Source organism: Podarcis raffonei, chromosome 16 (assembly GCF_027172205.1).
Source record: "Podarcis raffonei isolate rPodRaf1 chromosome 16, rPodRaf1.pri, whole genome shotgun sequence".
NCBI lineage: Eukaryota > Metazoa > Chordata > Lepidosauria > Squamata > Lacertidae > Podarcis > Podarcis raffonei.
This window is the reverse complement of record NC_070617.1, coordinates 2,767,880-2,793,163: the sequence shown is the minus strand read 5'-3', so window position 1 is coordinate 2,793,163 and position 25,284 is coordinate 2,767,880. Positions and strand designations below refer to the sequence as shown.

General features: G+C 47.0%; 1 protein-coding gene across 3 annotated transcripts in view; it reads right to left on the bottom strand.

Moving 5' to 3' along the window:
* Positions 1–25,284, bottom strand: part of CELF3 (CUGBP Elav-like family member 3) — a 79,799-nt gene that overhangs the window by 26,373 nt on the left and 28,142 nt on the right. For all 3 annotated transcript variants that reach the window (XR_008328013.1, XM_053368946.1, XM_053368945.1), the window contains exon 2: positions 24,331–24,413. Coding sequence is in view for 2 of the 3 variants with exons in the window: in XM_053368946.1 (XP_053224921.1) it covers positions 24,331–24,413 (83 nt within the window). In the remaining variant the exon portion in view is untranslated. The remainder of the gene's footprint in view (positions 1–24,330; positions 24,414–25,284) is intronic.

Sequence of the window (25,284 nt, the reverse complement as noted above, 5' to 3'; positions counted from 1 at the left end):
GGTGCAACTCCAGTTTCTTAGAAGCACAGCGTTTTAAAACCATTGCTGTTTCATTCCTCTTTTCTATCGCTCCTTTCCTGCAAGGAGTTCAAGGGGGCATTCATCACCCCCCCAAAAAACATCTCCCCACATAGCTGTCAAGCGTCCCTTATTTGGCGGGACAGTCCCTTATCCCAGCGCCACGTCCCGCTGCTGTCCCTTATGGATGATGTCCCTTAAATAAGCTGCTGAAGGTAATGGGGCCCTTTCTATGTCCAGCTGTGCTTTGTCAAAAACAAATTGTTGCTGTTGTTTTGTGTTGAATATATGCTATATGCTAATCTATGGATCTAATAGGTATCTAAAGCCTTTTGCACGCAACAAAATATGTATTTGATCAAAGTAATTGTTAATCCCTTATTTTGGCTGCTGATCCCTTATTTTCAAGGCTGCTGGCCCCTTATTTTCAAATCTGTGAGTTGACAGCTATGTCTCCCCATTGCATCCTTGCGACATCCCTGCAAGGTAACGTTAGGCTAAGAGCCCGGGGGTCACACCCGCAGACCTTCGCCATGCCATTTTTAAACAGCCAGGGAATTCTGGGAGCTGCAGTTTGCGATGGGTGCTGAGAGACCCACATAGATTTACAATTTACCCAGAGTTCCCTGGGAAGAGGGGCAGGTTGCTAAACCACTCTGGGAATTGTAGTTCCTCTGGGAGGGGACTAGGGGTTTCCTAACGACTCTTAGTGCCTTCAAACTACAGTTCCTGGGATTCTCCCATGACTGTTTTAAGATTATATAACCATGCTTTAATGGCAGGTGAAGATGATGGACTATATGGAACTTGCCGAACTGTCCAGGAGACTCCGAGACCAGAGAGAAGAGACGGTGGAAGAAGACTGGAAGAAGTTTAAGGAATATTTGAAAAAAACATGTTAATATTTACATCTTTGAATAGCTTTGGAAGTGGATATAGGCTGTAGGGTTAGAAGTTGAAGATAGTGTTTAAAAATAGTATTATTTGCAAGTGATGAAATGTGAAGTTATTTTAAGTGTGATAAAAAAAAAGATGGTTAGAAACTATGATATATGTAAACTGCTAAAGATGAAGTAAAATGAAAATCAGATAGGTGTGACTTGGGGAAGCCCACTTAACAATGTTTAGAAAAATAAGGTTATGACAAGAATTTGTTTGTATTGTTTTTTGTTTGTTTGTGTTCTTTATTTGTGTTATAAAATGAATACATTTTTTTGAAAAAATAAAATAAAATTATATAACCATGCTTTAAAGGTGCGATGTCGGCCTTTGGGTGAGGATCAGAAGCCTGGCCCCCCCAGATCCTAGCCCCCCAAACCCCCAAATGCCGCAGCACATGGGACCTTATATGTGCTATGGGTCGTATAAAGAAATAAAAAGATGCGCGGCTCTCTCTCTCTCTCCCCCTCGTACAACGTCCCTGTGGGATATTGTATTATATTGATCTTTATTACGGCCATTGGCCCATCACACAACAGTTTCCCATACCAACATAATGTACTTAAACCTCCAAATTTAAAACCGCCAAAACTTACAAAAAACAGACAAGAACCAAAGCAAAACAAAAACAAAAGACCAACATCATACATTACAATAAATTTGCAACATAAACATCGCCCTCTACTCATAAATTAGTAGAAGACATCAATGGTGATATCACCTAATTACATCCTAAAACATAGATCATAGTTTAAAGGGATTATCCGAGCCGCACAGGATAGATTTGGCTGGAAGAGATAGTCCAAGGTTGAATAAGGATTTGAGGCCTGGTCTCCCAGGTCTTAGCCTGACACTCTAACCACTACACCACACTGCCTCTTGTTTTACAAAGGAAATTGCACACATGCACAAAGCCCCAGGCAGCCTCGGGAGGGTTAAGTCCCTGATGGAGAGCACTCTCCCCAGCCTTCGGGATTAGAAAGAGCTAGATTATCCCAGCGGGCAGCTGGGGCCTTTTTTCTGTAAAAGCAGTTGTAATCACATTAAAGGAAAGCAGGCCTTGCGGAGGCGGATGAGGCCTAGAAAGGCCCGGGAGCAGGGAAAGAAGAGAGAGAGAAAGAAAGGGAGATTTCGCTGGCAAGGGCTTGTCGACAAGGCTCCATCTTGCCTCCCTGAAACTGCTGCTGTGGTGGCAAGCTCTAGTGGGCCACCGAGCTAGTATTGCCCACTCTGACCCGCAGCTGCTGTCCAGGGTTTTGGACTCAAGGGCCATTCCCGGACCTAATGGGAGATTGCCTAGGACTGGGTGCCCTGCCACTGAGCCACAGCTCTTTCCTTCAAAATCAAAGGTTCTAGTCCTCATGGTTCCGAAAAAGGAAGGACTTAGATAGCAACACGGCAAGAGACATTCCACTGGGCCATCTTGCTCAATGTGGCCTGCACTGGCTGGCAGCAGCTCTTCAGGCAGCCCTGGGGATTGAACCTGCGACCTTCTGCATGCAAAGCAGGTGTTCCACTAGTGGCATAGCGGGACATTGTGAAGTGTAGCAGGAGGGCATCACGGCAGCCCCTGTATCAAACGAAGTGCAAGGAAGTTGAACGTTCAAGCTACCAGCATGAAGCAGGAACCCCAGCAAAGAAAAGGAAAGACGTAGCTAGCCTCTGTTTCCTTGTTTCCTCTGGCTTCCCACATGCTAATCTGTCAGACATACCAGCTTGAGAGCTTCAGCGGCACCTCACTCCTTTGCCAGAGCAAGGGATCTTTGTGTCTATCCACCACCCGGGCACTGCCAGTCTGTGACGGCAGTACTGAGTTTGACGGACAAAAGGTCTGGCCTGGTATCAGGAAGCTTCCTAATGTATACCAGAAAATACCGGTAATACACAAGAGCAAAAACAGTTTGAAAACACTAAATGTTTGGGATTATGCAGTTTAGAACAAGCTAACAGTCACCCCACAATAAACACATCGTCTGTTAAAATCCTTAATAGTGATGATTCCTTCATTGCGGCGGGTCCCTTCCAACGCTACATTTATATGACAATTATATGCATGTGATCCTGGCAACAAGCACAGCGAGATTTACTTCTGAGTGAACATGCAAAATAATAATAATAATAATAATAATAATAATAATAATAATAATAATAATATATTTATACCCCACCCATCTGGCTGGGCTTCCCCAGCCACTCTGGGCGGCTTCCAACAAAATATTAAAATACAGTAATGCATCAAACATTAAAAGCTTCCCTAAAGAGGGCTGCCTTCAGATGTCTTCTACATGTCAGGTAGTTGTTCTTCTCTTTGACATCTGATGGGATGGCGTTCCACAGGGCGGGCGCCACCACCGAGAAGGCCCTCTGCCTGGTTCCCTGTAACTTGGCTTCTTGCAGAGAGGGAACCGCCAGAAGGCCCTCAGGAGAGGGACCCCGGTGTCCGGGGTGAAGACGCTCTTTCAGGTATACTGGACCAAGGCCGTTTAGGGCTTTCAAGGTCAGCACCAACACTTTGAATTGGGCCCGGAAACATACTGGGATCCAATGTAAGTCTTTCAAGACCGGATAGGATTGTGCTGTCGAGACACTCGGATACTATGGTTGTATTTTCTGAAAGTTAAGGACTTAGGTTCTCATGCTCTTGACTACTACAATGCCCTTTACATTGTGCTGCCCTTGGAAGCAGTTCAGAAAATCCAGCTTTTCCAGGATGCAACAACCCACACAGCCTCATGGAGAGCGAATCCTTGATGCTTCGGAGTCAAATTCGCAACATTGGGTTTTTCTTTTTCCTTAAACCGCCCCCCCCAAGTCAGAATGTGAGTTATTTCTTACAAAGCGTGCTTCCCCCTCCCTGTGAAATAAGATAAATTGGTGGCATTGTGTGTGCCACAGGTGCAGACGGCCTCTCCTAATGAGGTAATCCTGGACCAAAAATAGGGCGCAGAGCGAAGTGGTGCCAGATTATGGGACTCCTTCTCGACGGAGCTTGATTTTGCCGAGGTTTGCAGCTGGCCGTTCAGAACGCATCTTTCTCTGGTGAGCCTTCTGCGGGCAAAACCGAGCTCATTGGCGGATAGGCTTTCTCGTGAGCCGCCATGGTGCTTTCGCCCAAGGTGCCGTGAGGACGTCAGTGATATAACACTCGTTTTTCATGCTCTAGCTGCTCAATCTCAGAAAATAAAATAAAATAAGAGGATTTCGTGGAGCTGGAATAAGGGGGGCAGAGGATCTCCTCTCCCAGGAGAGATGAAAGTATTTGGGGCTTTTAAAATGTGGATGGATCTGAGAGAGAAATTCAATCGAGGTCACATCTAAAGGCGAATTCTACTTAATTTGCACGTTCCAAAACAATGCATGAACAACAACAACAAAATGGCCATCCTTTGAAATTTTCAATCCCCGAATTTTGCACTACTGTTCTCCAGCAGGGTATTGTTTACAAAACAAAACATACAAACATACATAATACTGGGCAAAGTGTGCAAAAAAACTGCCTATATTGTTGGAAACAGCATACAAAAATACATTATACAGAGGGAAATCACATTGCAAAAAAAAATGTGCATGTTAAGCAAAACGGTGTAAGGAAATGTGCAGGAGAGAATTCGCACTGAAATGTTCGCGAGGATTTGTTTTTATTTTTCTAATTCACAAATTGCAGCAGAAATGTGGAGAACAGGATTTAAGATAAGGAAATGGGGAGAAACCGAAATGGGCAGATCCATGCACTCCCTACTCTGGGGACGGGGTGCGCAGGCCGAACAGGCTTTGATGAAGTTATGCCCAGTGTAGAGAAAGTGGAGGCTGTAGCAGAAGGCAAGGAATTCTGCCTCTTCTTAAACCATTTCCATTCTAGCTGGTCATCCTTAATTAATTAATTAATTAATTAATTAAGAACTGGCAGCTGACTTTGCTTTCTTCCCCCCTTGATATATCACATATTTTAGACTGCAAGCCTGAGGATTGATTTCATTCCATTCCTCACCCATGGCACTAGAACTCGGAGCTAACTGACAAAACTGATGGGTAGGAAATTAAGTAGAGAACCAAAGGATAGGATTTCTTCACCCAACACATTCTTATGGAACTCCCTGCCACATGATATAGCAAGGAACACTGCCTTGGAATCCTTTAGGGGAGCATTAGACTAATCTATGGGTCTGCTAACAGCTTGTTGTTGTTGTTGTTTAGTCGTTTAGTCGTGTCCGCCTCTTCGTGACCCCCTGGACCAGAGCACGCCAGGCACTCCTGTCTTCCACTGCCTCCCGCAGTTTGGTCAAACTCATGTTCGTAGCTTCGAGAACACTGTCCCACCATCTCGTCCTCTGTCCTCCCCTTCTCCTTGTGCCCTCCATCTTTCCCAACATCAGGGTCTTTTCCAGGGAGTCTTCTCTTCTCATGAGGTTGCCAAAGTCTTGGAGCCTCAGCTTCAGGATCTGTCCTTCCAGTGAGCACTCAGGGCTGATTTCCTTCAGAATGGAGAGGTTTGATCTTCTTGCAGTCCATGGGACTCTCAAGAGTCTCCTCCAGCCCCATAATTCAAAAGCATCAATTATTTGGCGATCAGCCTTCTTGATGGTCCAGCTCTCACTTCCATACATCACCACTGGGAAAACCAGAGCTTGAACTATATGGACCTTTGTTAACAGCTACTAGCTGGCAAACATCTGAAAAGAATCCCCCCAGCTCAGAAAGGGTCTACCTGTGAAAACCAGATACTGAGGGCAAAGGATGGTGGGAAGGAGGGGAAGCTATTATAAACACCCCCAAGAAATTGGGAACTATGGGTGCTTGAGATTCTAGGTCTGTTAGGGGCAAACTAAAGTTCCCAGAAGTCTTTTGAAGGAACAACATACTTTAAATACATGGCGTGCTTAGAGCCAACATTTCCCTGGATTCTCTGCTTTGCGGAGGAAGGAAGCTGCAACTGGTATAAATAAATCTGTGGTGCAGAATTTCTTCAAGTCCCAGGTGTGCTTGCTTCTCTAAAGATCACAAAGGGGGAACCTTCTTCCTTTCTTATTATGGAACGGTTAATAGGGTTTTTTAATTATTGATTCCAAGATGCTGGGAGTGTACCTTGATGGCCAAAGACCCAGCAGCGTATTGAATTCAACTATAAATATAAAGGAGAATCGATAGCGAGAGGTGCAAGGAGGAGAGGGTGCCAAGTTCCTCACTCGTGAGGTGCAGTAATGGAGAAGATTGGTGAGCAACAGAAACGACTGCACTAGCCCTCCCCACCCCCAAAAAACAGCAGATTCCCTGCAAAGAGGGATTGTGTGACTAAACCAGATTTAAGTCTGCAAGTGTAGACAGAGCCTTGTACGCAGGGGCTCATTACTTCCCAAGCCCGTCGCTGCAATGAGAATAATTTCATTTATGGATTGCATTTATTTCCCACCTTTTCTTCCAAGGAGCTCAAGGTCCTCCCAGCTCTCCATTTTATCCCTACAAAACAACCTTGTGAGGTAGGTTAGGCTGAGAGGCAGTGAGTGGCCCAAGTGAGCTTCCTGGCTCTGTGGCAATTCGAACCCTGGTCTCTCCCAGGCAGGGACTAGACCAGCACTCTAAGCACATTGGCTTTGTGGTGGAGATGGGTTCCTTTTTGGAAGAAAGGCTGGATAAAACTTTTAATAATAATAATAATAATAATAATAATACCACCAACTCTCTTCGCTGTTCCATCACTAGATCCCACTGACCTCCAACCACCTCTCTCGCCCCCCTCCTCGCCCTCCGGCGCTGAGGTTGGGGGTGTGTGTGCTCCAAACCGAGCGATCAGCGTAATGAACGCTCTGCTAATTGACCCGCTGATCGATGGCTATCACTAATGTACTGCGGACAGGGGCTCTGCCAATCAAATAGGGGCAGCCTGCGGCAAAAGTGGGGTGTGCTGGGTACGCAGCGCAGCCAGCTAAGGCAACGCAGGGAGATTTTACAACACGTACCCGGATATGTCGCCATGGGTCTGAGTAGGGCCGAGACACAGAAACTCGTGTTTTAATTCTCGTTTGTGGATCAGCGATGTAACGGGCCCAAATGAGACTATCATTCCTTGATAACTGCTGACCATCAGCAAAGGGCAGGTCCTCTGATCACGTGCAGAGTGCCTTTCCCTCCCCACGGAGGCCTGAAACACTGACGGGGTCGGACCCTCCAAATGTCCCTATTTGCCAAGGACAGTCCGGGATTTAAAGAAACTGGATTTTGGCAATCCCAAAAGGCCACTGTGTTTCAGGGACGACACCAGCCCCTGCCTTATAAGATGGTTCCCTTCGCACTGGGGCGGAGGAACGAACCCCCCTCTCCTCCCCATCATCACAAACCACCCCCTAAAGCTGCTCGCAGGGATTGGGATCTGGTTGCCATGGCGCCCGAGGCCGGGGTACCATTCTTCCTCATCGTCTCCTTTGCCTCTCGTTGCCACAGCAACCGGCGCAGCCAAGTAGTTGGGGATGGGAGGGGAAACTGACCAGTTTCCCTCTTTCTATTATTATTATTATTCCTCACCAATAATGCACCACTCCCAGTTTTTATTTCCCCCCTCCTCCTCCCGCTGTGTTCCTGCCACTTAAAATCAGAACAGGAGGACAGAGTCACGACCGGGAATTAAAGGGAGAGAGAGGCAGGCGTACGGTCCTTTCATTGGGACTTTGATGAGGTGGAGCAGGGAGAAAATAAAATGCCTCTTGCTGGTGTGTGTATTTGTGTGTGTGTGTGTTGCATTTATATGCCTGTTGTCTTTGTCCATAGAGACATCACCTTGCCAACAAAGGTCCATATAGTTAAAGCTCTGGTTTTCCCAGTCGTGATGTATGGAAGTGAGAGCTGGACCATCAAGAAGGCTGATCGCCAAAGAATGGATGCTTTTGAATTCTGGTGCTGGAGGAGACTCTTGAGAGTCCCATGGACTGCAAGAAGATCCAACCTCTCCATTCTTAAGGAGATCAGCCCTGAGTGCTCACTGGAAGGACAGATCCTGACGCTGAGGCTCCAAGACTTTGGCCACCTCATGAGAAGAGAAGACTCCCTGGAAAAGACCCTGATGTTGGGAAAGATGGAGGGCACAAGGAGAAGGGGACGACAGAGGACGAGATGGTGGGACAGTGTTCTTGAAGCTACCAGCATGAGTTTGACCAAACTGCGGGAGGCAGTGGAAGACAGAAGTGCCTGGCGTGCTCTGGTCCAGGGGGTCACAAAGAGGCAGACACGACTAAACAACTAAACAATAACAACAACAGCAAGTGTTGCATTTATTCAACTCAGGTCTGCAAGATTCCCCATCCCTAAAGAGAATATACATCTCTGCCTAGAGACCATTTGTGGGTTACAAACCCCTCCGTGTCACAATTTTAATGCAAGGGTTATAGTTTTAGGATTTGCAGCTAATGGGTTGTGTAGACCCATTGGAATGAATGGGTCCAGCTTAGGCATAGCCATTCATTCTCAGGTTAACCTACCTTGCAAGATCGCTGTGAGAATTAAAGGAGTAGCAAAAGAGGCCTCTTAAGAGCAAGTAACCCATTGTTTTTGCAATCCGGGTTACGGACGGATCTCTCTGTCCATCCTTCAAACGTGTTACAGGGGTCCCAAAGGGACACATCTAATCCATCGCTCGATTGCTAATTACTCCTGCTCGTGGGACGAGCCAAAGAGTATTTAAAAACTATATTTTTCGGTACTGACGTTTAAACTGGGAGCTGACAAGCAGTTAAGCTGGCAGGGGGCTGGCGGGAGTTTCAGTCGAAAACATCTTTATTATTTCCATCATCGTCACCGTTGAAAATAATAAAGATCTTTTGGACTGAAACTCCCATCAGCCCCCCGCCAGCCAACTGCCCAATTCGTTGTTAATTACTACTACTTAATAACCGTAGTTCTATAGGATGGCATGCAACTCAAGTTCTGCTCAAAACAGGCCCATGGAAATTAATTAATTGACCGTACATTTAAAGGACTATGATGCTACTTTAAGAACAGTCTTGGCTTCCCTCAAAGAATCCTGGGAGATGTAGTTTGTTAAGGGCACTGAGAGGCGATATTCGCCTCTTGGAGCTGCTGTTTCCTAAATTCGCTGTGAAGAGGAAATAGCTTTTTAAACCACTCTGAGAATCTCAGTTCTGTGAGGGGAATTAGGGAGGGGGAGTCTCCTAGCAACTTTCAGCAGCATTCCTAACAAACTACATTTCCCAGAATTCCTTGGGAGACACAGCGGCTGTTTAAAGTGGTATCAAAGCGCTTTAAATGTAGGGTGTGAATGTGGCCTGTCTTAGATCCATTCATTTCTACTGCTTCCCTTTCCAATGACAGGCCTGGTCTTGCCCACTGATCTTATACCATTCTGGGGAACCAGAAACCCCAATGGGTCTACTCTAGGTAGGGCTTCAATGGGTCTACTCTAGGTAGGGCTGACGTTGGACCCGTAGAGGTGGTAACAAATAATGGGGAAGAGGGAAGCTAAAAGTTGACGTCAGAAAGGGAAATAGTGGAAGGGGAAGAAAGAAAGAAAGAAAGAAAGAAAGAGAGAGAGAGAGAGAGAGAGAGAGAGAGAGAGAGAGAGAGAGAGAGAAATCTCAGAAAGAATATGCATTAATTTCAATGCAAGAGGAGAGGTCCTTGCCAAAAGCAGCTCCCACTTGAAAGCTGAATGGAGGGGAGGGGTGAAGCTGATAAAAACTGGTGAAAAATTAGCATTTATTTCAGCTGCAAGCCACATTTCAAGAGAGGGACTGGCTCTAAGGGGTGGTGTCAGATATGAACTCATCAATGTGCATGGTTTGTTTGTTTTTTTGGAACAAACCACCCCATTTCCATTAGCATTCACAGCGTATTTTATTTTATTTTTTTAAATCTTGGCCCTTTCCTTCTGATTCAACCCAACACAGGACCGTATCCCGTTTTTACTGAGGCAAAGGGTTCCATGCTGTGTATTCATTCCTGACGCCGTTTCTTCAGATGTGGATGATTCCAGAAAGGATTACATCAGGAAATTGCTGATACCACCCCCCCACCCACCCCCCAACCGCCAGTCATTTATGCCATCGAAATCACGAGTGGAGGGGGACAGGAGAGAGAGAGAGAGAGAGAGAGAGAGAAAGAAAGAAAGAAAGAAAGAAAGAAAGAAAGAAAGAAAGAAAGAAAGAAAGAGGGAGCAGGTGCTTTGTAACGATGGCAACGGAAGAATATACTCCATGGTAACCACCCACTCATCTCCAATTTACCCATCGGGTTGCCATGGGAACATGCGCTGACATCATAACTTATCTCTATAAACAATGACCTGGAGACTTTGGCAAAGGGAAGGAGAGAATAGAAGGGGGTGGGAAGGAAAGGTGTGTGGTTTTGGGGGGAGAGGAAGGAAATGTTCATAACAAAAGGTGAACCGGCAAGGTATTTGCAGAAGATGATGTGTGTGCGTGGGTCGGTTTGTTTGTGTTTCACAAAAACGGGGAGAGATCAGCTCGCAAAAACAAATTTGCTCCTAAGCTTCCGCTCCACCCCTTCAAACCCCCCCCCCATTTGGTTTTTATCTGCGCTGATATGCCACACAAGTTTTGATCGGGCAAAACCAGCTTCCACGCTCCAGTCCTGTTGTGTGTGCAGATGACACGGCATGGCAGAAGCGTGGGCCCTATAGGAGAATCCCCAGCCCCAGGGGAGACGCTGTTCCACAGCCCCGGGTTTGTTTTGCTGATTTGGGGAATGGGGTGGCGGTACCGTGGCTAAGCGCAACAGCCCCGGTTTGGGGGAAACAGGAGCCGAGCTGAGAGGTTCGCATGCAGCCAGCTCTGGGGTGGAGCGGAGGGGCCAGAATAACTGAGCAAGGAGGTCCCTGCTGTGGGGGCCAGTTCCTAGCGCCTGCGGAAAGGGGGCTTATATTCTCGGTGCCAGCTGGGTACCCTCTGGGTCTTCGCTCGCATCTCCCACTTCCTCCTGAGGGGGTCTCTGGCGTCAGAAAAGACTCCTGGGCATGGGTAGGCAAACTAAGGCCTGGGGGCCGGATCCAGCCCAATCGTCTTCTATTTTACACACACACACACACACAGTGGTACCTCGGGTTAAGTACTTAATTCGTTCCGGAGGTCCGTACTTAACCTGAAACTGTTCTTAACCTGAAGCACCACTTTAGCTAATGGGGCCTCCTGCTGCCGCCGCACCTCCGGAGCACGATTTCTGTTCTCATCCTGAAGCAAAGTTCTTAACCTGAAGCACTATTTCTGGGTTAGCGGAGGCTGTAACCCGATGCATATGTAACCCGAGGTACCACTGTATATGATTCCAACATAACAATTTTAACAAAAATACACCATCCACATTATTCGCCAATTCCCCCCCTAAAAAAGAAAAGAAAAAAACCCTCCCTTTGTGATTTAACCTACGTCCGACTGCGATCTACTTCCACTATAAAAAAAACTGGCAGTGATCTACCCATTGGAATGAAGCTATTGTTCTTCCCATCAGGAAAAAAAAAAGCAAGCACCTAGACCTCATGGTTTTGAATAAGTTAGGTGCCTACTCAGGCCCAGATTAAGTGATCTTGCATGGTGCTCCAAAACACGTGTTTTTGAGCATTGTGTAAAAAAAAAGAGCACTTTTTGGGGGGTGGGGGCCCACAATCATGTCTGAAGATATGCTACATCCATGCACCTGTGAAAATTTCCTCTTTGAAATACTACTTATTTTTATAATTAATGTCTGAAAGTATGTATGTACAGCTGTGTCACAAAAAGTACCAAAGCAGTTTACAGCTATAAAACAAAAAAACCCCCATAAATTAGAAACCCTAAAAAAGAACTTTAAAACGTACAACATTTCGGAAGGGTGCGTTCTTGACAGCCGGCATTGGCCTAGTCAGAAAGGTTTTCAGCAGGTGTTTCAAAGTGGTCCCTGAAGGTCCCTGCAAGCCCCTAATTCTGGTTCCTGGACAGGGCAGACTCCAGATTTATTGAGCCAAACCCACACAGAAAGGGAAGAAAACGAAAGTCCGTCATCGTCCCCCCGACAGTTGTCTCTGCTGCTTGGAGACCCCCCTCCTGCCGCTGCCTCCGTGGGGGAGATTAAGGCGCGGATTACCCACATTTAGACACAGGTTTAATTTTCTTTGGCCATCTGTAGCTGACATGCGACACGTTCCCTTTCTAGCAAGATGTGTGCATTATTTCACCCTTTATTCCCAGAAGCGAGGCAGAGGGAGATTTGGGGCAGGTGGGTGGGAAGGAATCTGCTACTAAGACACACACTAACTTTCCATTTATATTAATTTTGTTTATGGAGTTCCTTTGTTCACTTTTCTTCAGCTGCCACGCTAGCAGTTTTCCTGATTTATTGGCATACGCAAAATATTTTTGTTTCATTCTTTTTATTTTCCAACTGATTTCCTCGTTAGGAACCTGTAGCACTCCTGATGCTATTGGACACCAACTTTCACACGCACACCCCGGCCAGCATGTCCAATGGTCAAGGAGGTGGAGCCTGTTGAGAATCCAAAGGGACACCTCTGCCATGGGTGTAAAGTCTTCCTTGGGCATAAAATCCTGTCCCCCAAGAAAATAAGTAGGACTTTATTCTGAGCTTCTCTCTCCCCCTGACCTGTCCAAAAGTGTAACAAACAAATAAATCCGAGGGCAAAATGTTCCTGCGCATGCACAGATGGCTTTGGGCTGTTTCCAATCACATTCATAGTAGATCCATCGATATTAATGGAAAAGTAGAGACATCACCTTGCCAACAAAGGTCCGTATAGTAAAAGCTCTGGTTTTCCCAGTAGTGATGTATGGAAGTGAGAGCTGGACCATAAAGAAGGCTGATCGCCGAAGAATTGATGCTTTTGAATTCTGGTGCTGGAGGAGACTCTTGAGAGTCCCATGGACTGCAAGAAGATCAAACCTCTCCATTCTGAAGGAAATCAGCCCTGAGTGCTCACTGGAAGGACTGATCCTGAAGCTGAGGCTCCAAGACTTTGGCCACCTCCTGAGAAGAGAAGACTCCCTGGAAAAGACCCTGATGTTGGGAAAGATGGAGGGCACAAGGAGAAGGGGAGGACAGAGGACGAGATGGTGGGACAGTGTCATAGAAGCTACCAGCATGAGGGAGGCAGTGGAAGACAGGAGTGCCTGGCGTGCTCTGGTCCAGGGGGACACAAAGAGTCGGACACGACTAAACGACTAAACAACAACAACAACAATGGAACAACATCGGAACGGCAAATGGCCCATATGGTCCAGTCTCCTGCGAACCAGATGTCTGGTGGGGGAGAACCTGCAAGCGGGACCCGAGTGCGAGAGTACCCTCCCCTTCCAGGAAATGGTACTGTGAAGCAGCTCAAACTGTGGAACTCACTGCTGCAGGAGGCCAGTGATGGCCATCCAACTCATAGCCCACCTTTCTCTCCCGAGGAGTAAATAGTTCACTCCCTTCCTCGGTTAACCCCTACAACGACCCTGCGAGGTAGGTTAAGACGAGCAGGCATAGGCAAACTCAGCCCTTCAGATGTTTTTTGGGACTACAACTCCCATCATCCCTGACCACTGGTCCTGTTAGCTAGGGATGATGGGAGTTGTAGTCCCAAAACATCTGGAGGACCGAGTTTGCCCATGCTTGGTTAAGAGGCTATGACTGACTCCATGGTCACGCAGTGAGCTTCCTGACTGAGGGAGGATTTGAACCCGGACCTCCCAGGTCCTAGTCCAACGCTCTAACCGCAAGCCACATGGGCTTCCTAGAGTACTTCTGCTGCGGGGGAGCTATATAAATTAAGGAGGTTAATAAATACAGGGAAAGCACTTAGAGAAGCATCTCAAATATTTCCCTGGATTGTTTTATTTGATGTGTTGTAAACCACTTTGAGATTTTTCCTTTGAAATATATAGCAGCATAGAAATTAATAAATAATAATAACAATGTTTTAAAAGACGATTAGACAAATGCACTGAGGATAAGGCTATTAGCAGCTATTAGGCACTATGGCTCCACAGTGCCCGACCAGATGCCTTTGGGAAATGTGGAAACAGGATCGGAGCCCAAAAGCACCTCAACTTCCTGCCTGCCAACTCTGAAATTCACACTTCACCAGATTTTGCAATGCAAAGATCTCCAGCCGCAGGGCGATGTGTTCAAGAATTCATATAATAGGACAAAAATGTGCACAAAAGTACACACATGGCTGAAAAGAACATGGGAAAATGTATTGCATTGGAGGAGGGGATGACTATGCAAAAAATGCATGTCTTGGGCAAAGTTGCATAACACGCCCCCCCTAAAGGTGTGTATTAGAATAAGTTCACACGGAACTGCGGATGAATTCTCACGAGGAGCTACGATTCGCAAACTGATGTGGAAATTCGGAGAAGTGAAGGCGAAGTTGGAGAAGTGAGAAGCGGAAAGAATCCGACATCGACACATCCACCCGTTCCCAGCTATAATTTAAATATAATGGAAATAAACAGGGCTGCTTCTTGCTTCAGAGAGAAATCCCAATTGATTAGCCGGAGGGATTGTGGGGTTGGAACACTTCCCCAAAGGAGAAAGGCAGACACATTTGGGACCTTGCTTAGCGATCCTTGGGATCGCCGCATGAAAGGATCTCAGAAATAAGAGAGGTGTGTGTGGAGGCCTAGAGGTCTGCTGCCGGTCAGAGTCTGACACTGCAAGGCCAGATGGCCGGGACTAAGGGCAGCCTCACAGATATTCAAATTATTTCCTCCCGGACCTTCCTCCTCTGATCCCCCCTTAAAGAATAGCAAACGTCACAGCTCCCATTTTTGCCACGGAGGCGCCAAATCGATCTGGCTGGGTCTTTTTAAGCTCTGGGATCGCTTGATCCCTGGATATTTTTGGTGCGGTGACCTGTCACCTCTCTCCCTCTCCGGAGCCGTTTACCTCGAATGGCGTATCGCCCTCCCTCGGCCACCGATACTAAACAAACAGCAGGCTGCTCATCCCCCACCAACGCAGCCCGCAGTAATGCGCCGGCCATGCACAGCATTCTGGGATCTAAGGAGATTTGGGATTGGGCTGGATAATCCCTGGATTTAGGCCTGGCGGAGCCGAGGCAAAGCGTGTTGCATTGGGGGCAGGGAGGGGCCCGGGAAGCCGGCTTAGAGCAGTTGGCACCCAGATAAATGCCTTCTGATCTCAGGCGAGAGTGCTGTGCCCTTCCTTCAGAGCGAAGAGACGGGAAACGAGAGCGAAAATCTCACCCGTCTTCTTGCGTGGGGAGTGAGGCCTTGCGCACGGAGCGCCGTTCGAGGTGAATCGGGGCCAATGAGGGCTGAGCCCAGGCCTTGACAAGGGACACAATTTCTTTTCTTTTTCTATCTTTTTTTTAAGCATAAAATGGTCCTGGTTTTAATGGTCCTCAGTGGCGCTGTGGGTCAAACCACAGAGCCTAGGACTTGCTGATCGGAAGGTCGGCAGTTCGAATCCCTGTGATGGGGTGAGCTCCCATTGCTCAGTCCCTGCTCCTGCCCACCTAGCAGTTCGAAAGCACGTCAAAGTGCAAGGAGATAAATAGGTACCGCTCTGGCAGGAAGGTAAACGGCATTTCCGTGCGCTGCTCTGGTTCGCCAGAAGCGGCTTAGTCATGCTGGCCACATGACCCAGAAGCTGTACGCTGGCTCCCTCGGCCAGTAAAGCGAGATGAGCGCCACAACCCCAGAGTTGCCCACGGCTGGACCTAATAGTCAAGGGTCCCTTTACCTTTTATTGTTTTAATGAGTTAATTTGGTTGTGATAGTCATGCTAGGTGTTTCAACCTTCAAAAAGTGGAAAATTGGAAAGGGGAGATTGTGGTAGCTGGTCTGCTTCTTGGGAGAAAAGCAATGGCAAACCTAGACAGCATCTTCAAAAGCAGAGACATCACCTTGCCAACAAAGGTCCGTATCGTTAAAGCTATGGTTTTCCCAGTAGTGATGTATGGAAGTGAGAGCTGGACCATAAAGAAGGCTGATCGCCGAAGAATCGATGCTTTTGAATTCTGGTGCTGGAGGAGACTCTGGAGAGTCCCATGGATTGCAAGTAGATCAAACCTCTCAATTCTGAAGGAAATCAGCCCTGAGTGCTCCCTGGAAGGCCAGATCCTGAAGCTGAGGCTCCAAGACTTTGGCCACCTCATGAGAAGAGAAGACTCCCTGGAAAAGACCCCGAGGTGAATCGGGGCCAACGAGGGCTGAGCCCAGGCCTTGACAAGGGAGACAATTTCATCCACCAAATCAGAACCAAATTTCACCCCAAGTGACATTTCAAAGCCGGTTTGGTGGTTCCTAATGAAGAGGTCCAATCAAGAGCTTCCAAGGACAACAGAAAGGTTTTCGCTAATAATAATAATAATAATAATAATAATAATAATAATTTATTATTTGTACCCCACCCATCTGGCTGGGTTTCCCCAGCCACTCTGGGCGGCTTCCAACAAAGATTAAAAATACATTAAATGTCACACATTAAAAACGTCCCTGAACAGGGCTGCCTTCAGATGTCTTCTAAAAGTCTGGTAGTTATTTTTCTCGTTGACATCTGGTAAGAGGGCATTCCACAGGGTGGGCGCCACCACCGAGAAGGCCCTCTGCCTGGTTCCCTGTAACTTGGCTTCTCACAGGGAGGGAACCGCCAGAAGGCCCTCGGAGCTGGACCTCAGTGTCTGGGTAGAATGGTGGGGGTGGAGACGCTCCTTCAGGTATACTGGACCGAGGCCGTTTAGGGCTTTCAAGGTCAGCACCAACACTTTGAATTGTGCTTGGAAACATACTTCCGAAATCTTCCAACGTTCAGCTCGGATGCCCGCGAGTTGCAAGACTGGGAGACAACAAAAGCCCTCTTTCCCCGCTCTGCGTGGGTAAACTGCAGCCACCAGAATTCTCCCCTCCTGCAAAACCACTAGCCCCAAAGAGGCCTGAGTGGGGTGGAGAGATATGGGGTGTGGGGGGAAGCAGAGCTCTCGCCTTCTCTGCCCGGTTCTTAAGGAAAACAGATGCGGATATCAACCTAGACGCAAAACCCGCCTGGGACGTGGATGCTATTCCCACAAGGCAGAAGGCAGACGCATCTCCCCTGCTTCTCCCAACGGACCCTCCTGCCATTGTCAGCTCAGCCACCCACAGCTCGGCGCACCTGCCCCCTTTCCATCCCCCCCTCTCCACCCCCCCTTCTTCCCTGCCATGAGCCGCCCTGGACCGTGTTTACCTGGCAACGGTGCTTTCTCGAGCCGCCGGTTTCCTAGCAACCAAGCAGCCAGGTGACGCCGCCGTACCAGGAGCAAAGTGGCAGATATTTATAACAGATGTTTCCAGATAAGTCCCTGAACAAAAGCAAGGACTGGGAGGGAGATGGAAAGCAAGGAAGCCAGACCGGGGTGCCAGATATATATATTTTACTACAGTTCCACAGAAATAAATAATCCCCCCCTCCGTTAAATTCTGCCACCAGTTATCATTTGCACGGCTTTCATCCTGAAATCGACGTACTGTGAGGGGGCGACGCTTGTCAATTTCAGTTTCTATCCATTTTTCACACACACCCCATCTGAAGTTTGCTTCGCCACCTTTCCGCCTCATTTGGCGCTTCTTCTTTTAATTTAAAAAGTCAGCATTTCTGTTTCTCCTCACATGCCCTTTTCCGAATGCAGTTTTGCTTAACGTATACATTTCCTTTTTTGCAGGCGGTCTCCCTTCACAGAGAGCGTCGTCATAATTTTTCACTCGCAGCTGCATTTCTGTGCACGCTGCCTGCTAACAATATTCATATTTTGTGTCTGTGTGTATTGGAGAACTGCATCACAATCTGGAAAAGCGCAAATTTCACAGGGTTTCGGTTCTCGCCTTCTCTGGAGAAGGGGATTAAAATGCAAGGAGAGTCCTGCTAAATGAGGCGAGTGACCCATCTAGTCCAGCACTCACAGGGGCCAGCCCGGGGCCCCGGTGGGCAGCCTGAGCAGGACCCGAGTGCGAAAACAGCCCTCTCCCCTCCTGTGGTTTTCACCAAGGGGTATTCAGAAGCGTCGCTGCCTCCGACCGTGGAGGGTGGGGGGCTGTAGCCATCGTCGGAGAAACAAAAAGTTGGGAAGAGCTGTTGCCAAACTCGCCTTGCTTTTGGGCTTCCCAGAGGCATTTGATTGGCCAACTGTGGGGAAGAGGAAACTGGACTAGATGAAGATTTCTGGTCTGAGCCAGAAGGCTTCTTCGCTGGAAGGGGTGCCTGGGGGCTGCTTTGCCCTCTTAGCCAACCCTCCAGGGAGTGGGACATGGGGTGGAGTGGGTGCATGCTAGTGGAGGGCACACAGCCGAGATAAATATGGGCACGGACACCTACATGAGCACAATTCAAAGTGTTGGTGCTGACCTTGAAAGCCCTAAACAGCCCAGTAGACCTGAAGGAGCGTCTCCACCCCCATCGTTCAGGCCGGACACTGAGGTCCAGCGCCAAGGGCCTTCTGGTGGTTCCCTCCCTGCAAGAAGCCAAGTTATAGGGAACCAGGCAGAGGGCCTTCTCAGTGGTGGCGCCCGCCCTGTGGAACGCCCTCCCAGCAGATCTCAAGGAAATAAACAACTATCTGACTTTTAGAAGACAGCTGAAGGCAGCCCTGTTTAGGGAAGTTTTTAATGTGATGCTGTATTGTTTTTAATACAGTGGTACCTCGGGTTATATACACTTCAGGTTACAGGCTCCGCTAACCCAGAAATAGTACCTCGGGTTAAGAACTTTGCTTCAGGATGAGAACAGAAATCGCGCGGCGGCAGCGGGAGGCCCCATTAGCTAAAGTGGTGCTTCAGGTTAAGAACAGTTTCAGGTTAAGCACGGACCTCCGGAACGAATTAAGTACTTAACCCGAGGTACCACTGTATTCAGTTGGAAGCCGCCCAGAGTGGCTGGGGAAACCCAGCCAGATGGGCAGGGTATGACTAAATAAAATTATTATTATTATTATTATTATTATTATTATTATTATTATTATTACTACACACACAAACCTGTGGGGCAGATGGAGAGGCTCTGGTGCCTGCTTGTGACCTGTGGGTCAGCAGTCTCTCCTCTCTGGTGGAAGGGCCGGAGTACAGCTAGCCAACGCTATGCCCTCCCATTGTTGTCGGACTACAACTCCCATCATCCCTGACCACCGGTCAAATCAGGTGGTGCTGATGGAAGTTCAGAGTCCAACAATGACTTGAGGGCACCACAGGGACTAGAAAACTTGCTGCGTTGAAAGCTTACAAACTGAAGCCTCTACCACGTTCCGCACTGTCCCTGTGGAATCCCAGTATACAGACATTTGGGGTGTAATAAATCTGTCAGTTTCGAGTTTCTGTTTCTCACTTTTCCTATCTTTAAATCCGGCTCTTCCCATTTCCACAGCGATTTGCACTGAAGAAAATCTTCATGAAAACTCGCCAGAGCTTTAGTGTGGTTTCCTCCCAATAAACACATTTTTGAAGGGAGCTCTGACTAACGTACACCGTTTTATGAGCCATTTCCCCACATGTAACACATTTTTTATAATGCATTCAATATTTTCACCGACACACCCGTTTTTATAATAGATGCATTTTTGTGTAAAAGCTGCTTGGCTGGAGAACGGCGTTGTAAAATCTGCCCTTTTAAATGTGTTGAGGGAAGGGGCAGGGATTTTTGGTTTTGCCCTGTTCTTATTTTTATTACGAATTTTGTGCTTTTCTCTTGTAATTTTATGTTGTGAGCTGCCCTGAGATGAAGGGCGGTGTGTAAACTTTAATAATAATAATAATAATAATAATAGATTTTGAAGGATGGTTCTTCATTGTTTCACAAAGTGCGAACGTGATAAACACATCACAGGATAGGAACCAAAGATAATTTCCTTCAGCAGCTCTCACACACCTTAGAAAGGAATATAAGTTCTTTTTGTATGCAATAACAGCAGCAAGAATATTACTGGCCCAAAAATGGAAGCAAGAAGAATTACTGACGATTGAAGAATGGAGGATGAAGTTAATGGACTATGCAGAATTAGATAAACTAAGAGGAAGGATTCGAAACCGGCGGGACCATAAATTCACAGAAGACTGGAGTAAATTTACGGACTATTTGAAATGTATTTGTGAAGATCAGACGACGTTTGTAGGTTTGCAAGAAGTTTTGTGAGGAGTATGATTGGAAGTTATGAATTCTGGTGCTGGAGGAGACTCTTGAGAGTCCCATGGACTGCAAGAAGATCAAACCTCTCCATTCTGAAGGAAACCAGCCCTGAGTGCTCACTGGAAGGACAGATCCTGAAGCTGAGGCTCCAAGACTTTGGCCACCTCATGAGAAGAGAAGACACCCTGGAAAAGACTCTGATGTTGGGAAAGATGGAGGGCGCAAGGAGAAGGGGACGACAGAGGACGAGATGGTGGGACAGTGTTCTCAAAGCTAGTAAAATGAGTCTGACCAAACTGCGGGAGGCAGTGGAAGACAGGAGTGCCTGGCGTGCTCTGGTCCAGGGGGTCACGAAGAGGCGGACATGACTAAACGACTAAACAACAACAATGATTGGAAGTAAAATGGAGAAGGGGAAGGATGATTTGTTAAGAGATGTAAAGGCAAGATAAACTTAAGAAATGCATAAGAAGTGGTTAAAACGGTGGATCATCAGAGGTGCTGATGGAAGTCTAAAATGATGGTATAAGTGAAAAGTTTTGCGGTACATTTTATAATTTATATGTTAAAATCAATAAAAATTAAAAATTTTTTTAAAAAAGCAGCTCTCACACACCTGTAACCGTAGCTGAAAGGATGGGCACAGGTGAAAAGCAGGAGACAGGTGACTGCTATGGTCAGGGCCTCAGGCCCCGCCAGAACAAAGGTAGCAACTGTAGCTCCTATTCAGACATCAGGCGAAACACCTGCCCTTTGAACGTGTTGCTGTTTTACCTCCTCCCTCGCTTAGCAGGTGCTAGGAAACCAGGTGTAAGGGAGATAGATGGAAAAGCAAGTGTCGTCTCCCACCCCCCCCAAATAAATAAGGCAAGGTGTGCAGAGGCAGAGCTGGAACCCACAAACGCATAAAACACCTGCTGTTTTGCCAACGCGTAAAGAACAAAAGGCTGCGAAAGAGAAAAGCCCGTTGATACGAGTTCAGGCCTGAAGACTGTGATGCAGAGAGGGTATCCTTGTGCATGTGCAGAGCACCTTTCCTGCATTAGTGGAAAATGATATACAAAATGCAATTGCTATATTAATTTTATTAATAGAGTTCCTTTGTTCACTTTCTTCAGCTGCCGTTTTCCACGCTCAAAATATTTTTGTTTCATTCTTTTTATTTTCCAGCTGAGTCCCTCATTCATTATCATAGAATATTGAGTTTGTAATGTTCTAGTTGCCTGTTTAACTGACTCCTTATTTGCTTTCTTTGACAGTTGTTTCTCTTTTTCTGCAATCTCTTCTAAAATCTCTTTTCCCCTTTCTCTTTAAATGAATTTTGTTCTTACGTTACGTTATTGTTATGTTGAAATTGTTAATAAAAATTTATTTAAAAAAACACAAAATGCAATTGCTAAATAATAATAATAATTCTGTACGTAAGGGCAAAATTGCGTCAAAAAATGTACAGTGGTACCTCGGTTTAAGAGCAGTCCGGTTTAAGAACAATTCGGTTTGCAAACTCCGCAAAACCGAAAGCAGTGTCCTGGTTTGAGAACTTTGCCTCGGTTTAAGAACGGTTTCGGTTTAAAAACGGTCTTCTAGAATGGATTAAGTTCATAAACCGAGGTACCACTGTATCCCTTAGGAGACCTGACAAAAAAATTTGAGGAGTTGTTCCAAAAAAAGGACAGAAATGTAGCAAACCGGACGAAAGATCAGAAAAAGGAGAAAAGGGAATCAGCAGGACTGGAATCTTATTGGGTCTTTGGGAAGGAGCCGTAGCTCTGCTATGCATGCAGAAGGTCCTGGGTTCGAATCTCGGCATCTCCAGGGAGAGCTGACAATAATGTCCCCTTCCTAAAACCCTGGAGAGCTGCTGCCAGTCTGGGCAGACAATACTGAACTAGATGGACCAATGTTCTGACTCCATATAAGGCAGCTACCTATGTTCCTGTTCAAAGCGGCCCTTTCCTCAGAACCATGAGGACTGGAATCTTAACTTTATTTTTAAGGGAAGGGTAACTCAGAGGATAGAGAACCTGCTGTCCACTGCCTGAAAACTTGGACAGCTGCTGCCGGCCAATGTAGACAATACTAAACTATACAGTGAAAGTCAGCTTGCTATAGTCGGCTCAGAACCACATTTCTCCTTCAGAACTTCCCATATCCATATCCCATATTCTTGGGAGAAAAGCAATGACAAACCTAGGCAGCATCTTAAAAAGCAGAGACATCACCTTGCCAAGAAAGGTCCATATAGTTAAAGCTCTGGTTTTCCCGGCAGTTATGTATGGAAGCGAGAGCTGGACCATAAAGAAGACTGTTTGCTGAAGAACTGATATTTTTGAATTCTGGTGCTGGAGGAGACTCTTGAGAGTCCCATAGACTGCAAGAAGATCCAACCTCTCCATTCAGAAGGAAATCAGCCCTGAGTGCTCATTGGAAGGCCAGATCCTGAAGCTGAGGCTCCAAGACTTTGGCCACCTCAGGAGAAGAGAAGACTCCCTGGAAAAGACCCTGATGCTGGGAAAGATGGAGGGCACAAGGAGAAGGGGACGACAGAGGACGAGATGGTGGGACAGTGTTCTCAAAGCTGCCAGCATGAGTTTGACCAAACTGCAGGAGGCAGTGGAAGACAGGAGGGCCTGGCGTGCTCTGGTCCAGGGGGTCACGAAGAGTCGGAGACGACTAAACAACAAGGGGAGATCGCAGACAAAAGCTAGGTGTATTAGGAGAAATTTGCATTCAAATGCAGTTGTATGTTCATGAGGGCTTTTAAAGAAAATCATAAACTGGCAGTGGAAATTTGGAGAACCGAACTTAACCCTGGGAAAGTGAGAGAAAATGAAATTGACCAATTTGCCCATTCCTAGAACTTCCATTTGCCAGAATCCTTGCTTTTTTAAAAAAAAATAAAAATGACCCATTACTGATTATTAATGTTTTATCAGGTGTGTTTGATGAGGCTTCACTGGCTAACTGCTTTCATTTTCAGTCTCCTTGGTTATTTGGGTTTTTAAAAATAATAATGGAAAAAACACCCAACGACCCAATATCTTGATGAGTTTTATTATTCTTAGCTGCCTCGGGGGATGTACAGAACAGCAGGGTAAACATCTTTTCCTAAGGAACAAGAATCACTGTTTATTATTTATAAAGGTGCCTAAAGTCACTGGGTGCTGCCAAGAAATTAAACATAAAAACTGGGTCCTGTCTGCAGGTTTGCAATCTAAGGGGAAGCGTCACAGCCCAGTGGCAAAGCACCTGCTTTTCATGTAGAAGGTCTTGGGTTCGAGTCCCTGGCACCTCCATGCAAGATGGGAATGTCCTCAGCCAAAAACCCTGGAGAGCTGTTGCCAGTCAGTGTAGACAATATTGAACTTGATGGACCAATGGCCTGATTCATTTTAAGGCAGGTTCCTAGGTTCCTGTGATTAAAATCTCACCCTTCCTCTCCTCTGGCCCGAGATCTCTGCAAGTTCTGCCCAGACGAACCTTTCATGGCATCTGAAATCTTGCTGGACATCGGCAAAGATTATCCTGTTTACTGACTTCTGACGCCATGTGTGTTTGCCAGTTTGCACCTTGGACCTCTGCCAACTCCTGCCAACCTAGCAGTTCAAAAGCACGTCAAAGTGCAAGTAGATAAATAGGTACCGCTCCGGCGGGAAGGTGAACGGCGTTTCCGTGCGCTGCTTTGGTTCACCAGAAGCGGCTTAGTCCTGCTGGCCACATGACCCGGAAGCTGGACGCCGGCTCCCTCGGCCAATAAAGCGAGATGAGCGCCACAACCCCAGAGTTGGTCACGACTGGACCTAACGGTCAGGGGTCCCTTTACCTCTGGAACCAGGATGCACAAAAAGGCACTGGCGATTCAGACTAACGTCTGTACAAGGTAATAGGCAACTAACTGATTTTATAACTTAAACCGCAACCAAACAAAGGCAGGATTTCTAAGGGCAGCGCTCCCGCAGAACTTCTCCTTGTCTAAGCGAAGAGGTCTCTGTGTGTGAGAGAGTGAGGGAAAGAGAGAGGGTTTGAGTTGTCTTTCGAGGGAGACAACTGAGCCTGAATGCAGGGGCGAAATCTCAGGAGAGTCCATTCCCCAACTGGCTCCACACAGAGAGAAACAACCATGTGGTTATTGTAAGAGAGGCAGACAGACAGACAGACAGACAGACAGACAGACAGACAGAGAGTGACCAGGAAGGTGTGTGTTTGTGTGTGTGCATAGGGGATGGACGGCGAGGTGAAGCGCAAACACCGCAAACAACTTACCCCGGGTAGCGTCTTCTGCTCGTGAAGAGCACTTTGGGCCTTGAGAGCTGACTCGCGGGCGCAGTAGGTCAGGAAGGCGCATCCTGGAAGAAAAAGAGGTGGGAATGTAATCTTCAAACTGTGGCATTTGTTCCGGAAAGAGGTAGCAGCCGCCACCAGCTTTAAAAGGGGATTACAGTGGTACCTCGGTTTACAGACACTTCAGGTTACAGACTCTGCTAACCCAGAAATAGTACCTCGGGTTAAGAACTTTGCTTCGGGATGAGAACGGAAATCACATGGCGGCATCAGGAGGCCCCATTAGCTAAAGTGGTGCTTCAGGTTAAGAACAGCTTCAGGTTAAGAACAGACCTCCGGAACGAAAAAAACACCTGGATGTACATTTCCAGAATAGAAGATACAGTGGTACCTCGGGTTAGAGATGCTTCAGGTTACAGACTCTGCTAACCTAGAAATATTACCCCGGGTTAAGAACTTTGCTTCAGGATGAGAAACAGAAATCGCACAGCGGCAGCGGGAAGCCCCATTAGCTAAAGTGGTGCTTCAGGTTAAGAACAGTTTCAGGTTAAGAACGGACCTCCGGAACGAATTAAGTTCTTAACCCGAGGTACCACTGTAGACAAATTGTTGGAGGAGGAGAAGTCTGCCATGGCTACTCCTAGCCCACGATGGATCGGTGATTGTCGGAGGCAGCTTGCCTCTTGAATCCTACTCGCTAGTAAACCTGGGAGGGGAAGGAGAGGTGCTGCGCTGAAGTCCTGTTCCGGGGCTTCCCATCAAGGCATCTAGATGGCCCCTGTAAGAAGAGGACATTGGGTCTAGATGGGCTCCATTTGGACTGATTCACTCATGGGGCTCTTCTTATGTACTAATGTTATCAAAGGCCTGCACTGGGTGCTAGGCATCGCACGCACACCAATAATAATAATAATAATAATAATAATAATAATAATA